This window comes from Limulus polyphemus, unplaced genomic scaffold (genome assembly GCF_000517525.1).
Source record: "Limulus polyphemus unplaced genomic scaffold, Limulus_polyphemus-2.1.2 Scaffold620, whole genome shotgun sequence".
Lineage (NCBI taxonomy): Eukaryota > Metazoa > Arthropoda > Merostomata > Xiphosura > Limulidae > Limulus > Limulus polyphemus.
The window spans coordinates 406,648-408,306 of NW_013666230.1; the positions used below are offsets into that span (position 1 = coordinate 406,648).

Here is a 1,659-nt window from a genome sequence, read left to right on the forward strand (position 1 = left end):
AACTTATATAATTCATTCAAAAATTTGAGGGTCAGCAAAAAAAAAAAAAAAAAACAGAGGAAATTCTGGCTTACTAATCATGTGTCAGCAACATTATGTACACAGTTGGACTGTTTGTGTAACAATAGCAAGAGGTATTTGTGTAATTCACAAGTACGGTTTACAAGTCATTAAAAAAAAGCAATTAATTTCAAAGGTAGAGTACTTTTGTGATACTTTGCATTGGCAATTAAACAAAAAATAATTTCTTAATTACTTAATATTTCTACCTACTTTGATTTCTAACTAATTGAGTTTCAACTGACAATCTTTTATTTATAGCCTGTCCTTCTTCCTGAAATGTTGCCAATGATTTCAATAAGGTTAGCAATACTTTCATATTACAAACAAAAAATAATCCAAGGCTAGTTTAAACCAATTAATAGCCACAACCTTAAAATGCATGGCTACATCTACTGGTCAAACTAGCAACATAAATTTAAATGAAAACTTTAAAATATTTTTGTTATAACACAACAATACATTTTAAAATTAATAAAAATAATAAGTGATAAAAAAACTGCATAAGAGCATTATATTTAGTTTCTATGAAATGGATAATTACTTGCTCCTCTATAAAGTAATGCTCGAAGCATTCATCCAGAGTGGCTTTAGGCACTTGCTTCTGTTGGTTCCTCAGCCTTTGGACACTAGGATCTACTTCCATTAAAACCTCTACATCACTTATCATCCTGAAGAAATAAAAACATAAGCTTTAGCTGACTTTTGTTTTCTTTATAATTCATAGATAAAAAATAACATTGAAAACATATAACACCAAAAACATGTTGATGTCCAAGACTGATCAATCACTTCTTGGACATTTGGCTGCCAATGGAACACAGTTAGTAAGCTGGTGAACAAAAAAAAAGAAGTAACTATAGTTAGTTTTTGCTATTAAGTAGCTAAAAAATCTGCTTTGCTTCTGGTATAGAATCTACTCCAATTTTAATTTATCAGAGTTAATAGCAAACAAGAAGTTCAAGCCATTAAATACAGTTCTATTAGGTCAACAAGAAATTAATGTCATGTTTTGGAACACTTTCATTACCCCCACCCAAAAAAAACCGTACATCACTTATAATAGTTAAACAAACCATCTAAACATCACCATAGTGTAGCCTATATAATGTGTAAAGTTTACTATACTCTAATCCCTTATAGTGATGGCACACGATGAAACACACATTTGGCATGTAATGCTGTTTGAATATAAGGGAAACAACGTCTCTGTAGCCACAAAGAAGTTTAAGGAAATGTTTTGAACATTCGTAAGTATCAACAATGGTTCAGCAAATTTCATTCAGGTGACTTTAGCCTTAAAAACTCTGATGGCAGGGGCTGACATGTTGGAATGGATATTGATACTCTGAAGACGGTTCTTGATTCTAACCCAATACATCACACTCGTGAAATGGCCCTGAAATTGCATGTGTCTCATAAAACAATATGTAAACATCTACGGAATATGGGTAAAATCCATAAAGAAGGTGTTTGGGTGCCTCACAAACTCTCCAATGATCCAACGTATGAAAGTTGCTTCGTCTCTTCTGGCACGTAATGACCATGAACCATTTTTGGACAGAATTGTTACTGGTGATGAAAAATGGATTCTTTATG

At 32.1% G+C, this 1,659-nt stretch overlaps 1 protein-coding gene across 1 annotated transcript in view; it reads right to left on the bottom strand.

Annotated features, from left to right (window-relative positions):
• LOC106459513 (ubiquitin carboxyl-terminal hydrolase 31-like) overlaps nt 1-1,659 on the bottom strand; it is a gene marked incomplete at its 5' end in the record, with an annotated part of 58,564 nt that overhangs the window by 18,384 nt on the left and 38,521 nt on the right. The window contains one exon of the mRNA XM_013919139.2: nt 605-731. Within this exon, the coding sequence (XP_013774593.1) occupies nt 605-731 (127 nt within the window). The remainder of the gene's footprint in view (nt 1-604; nt 732-1,659) is intronic.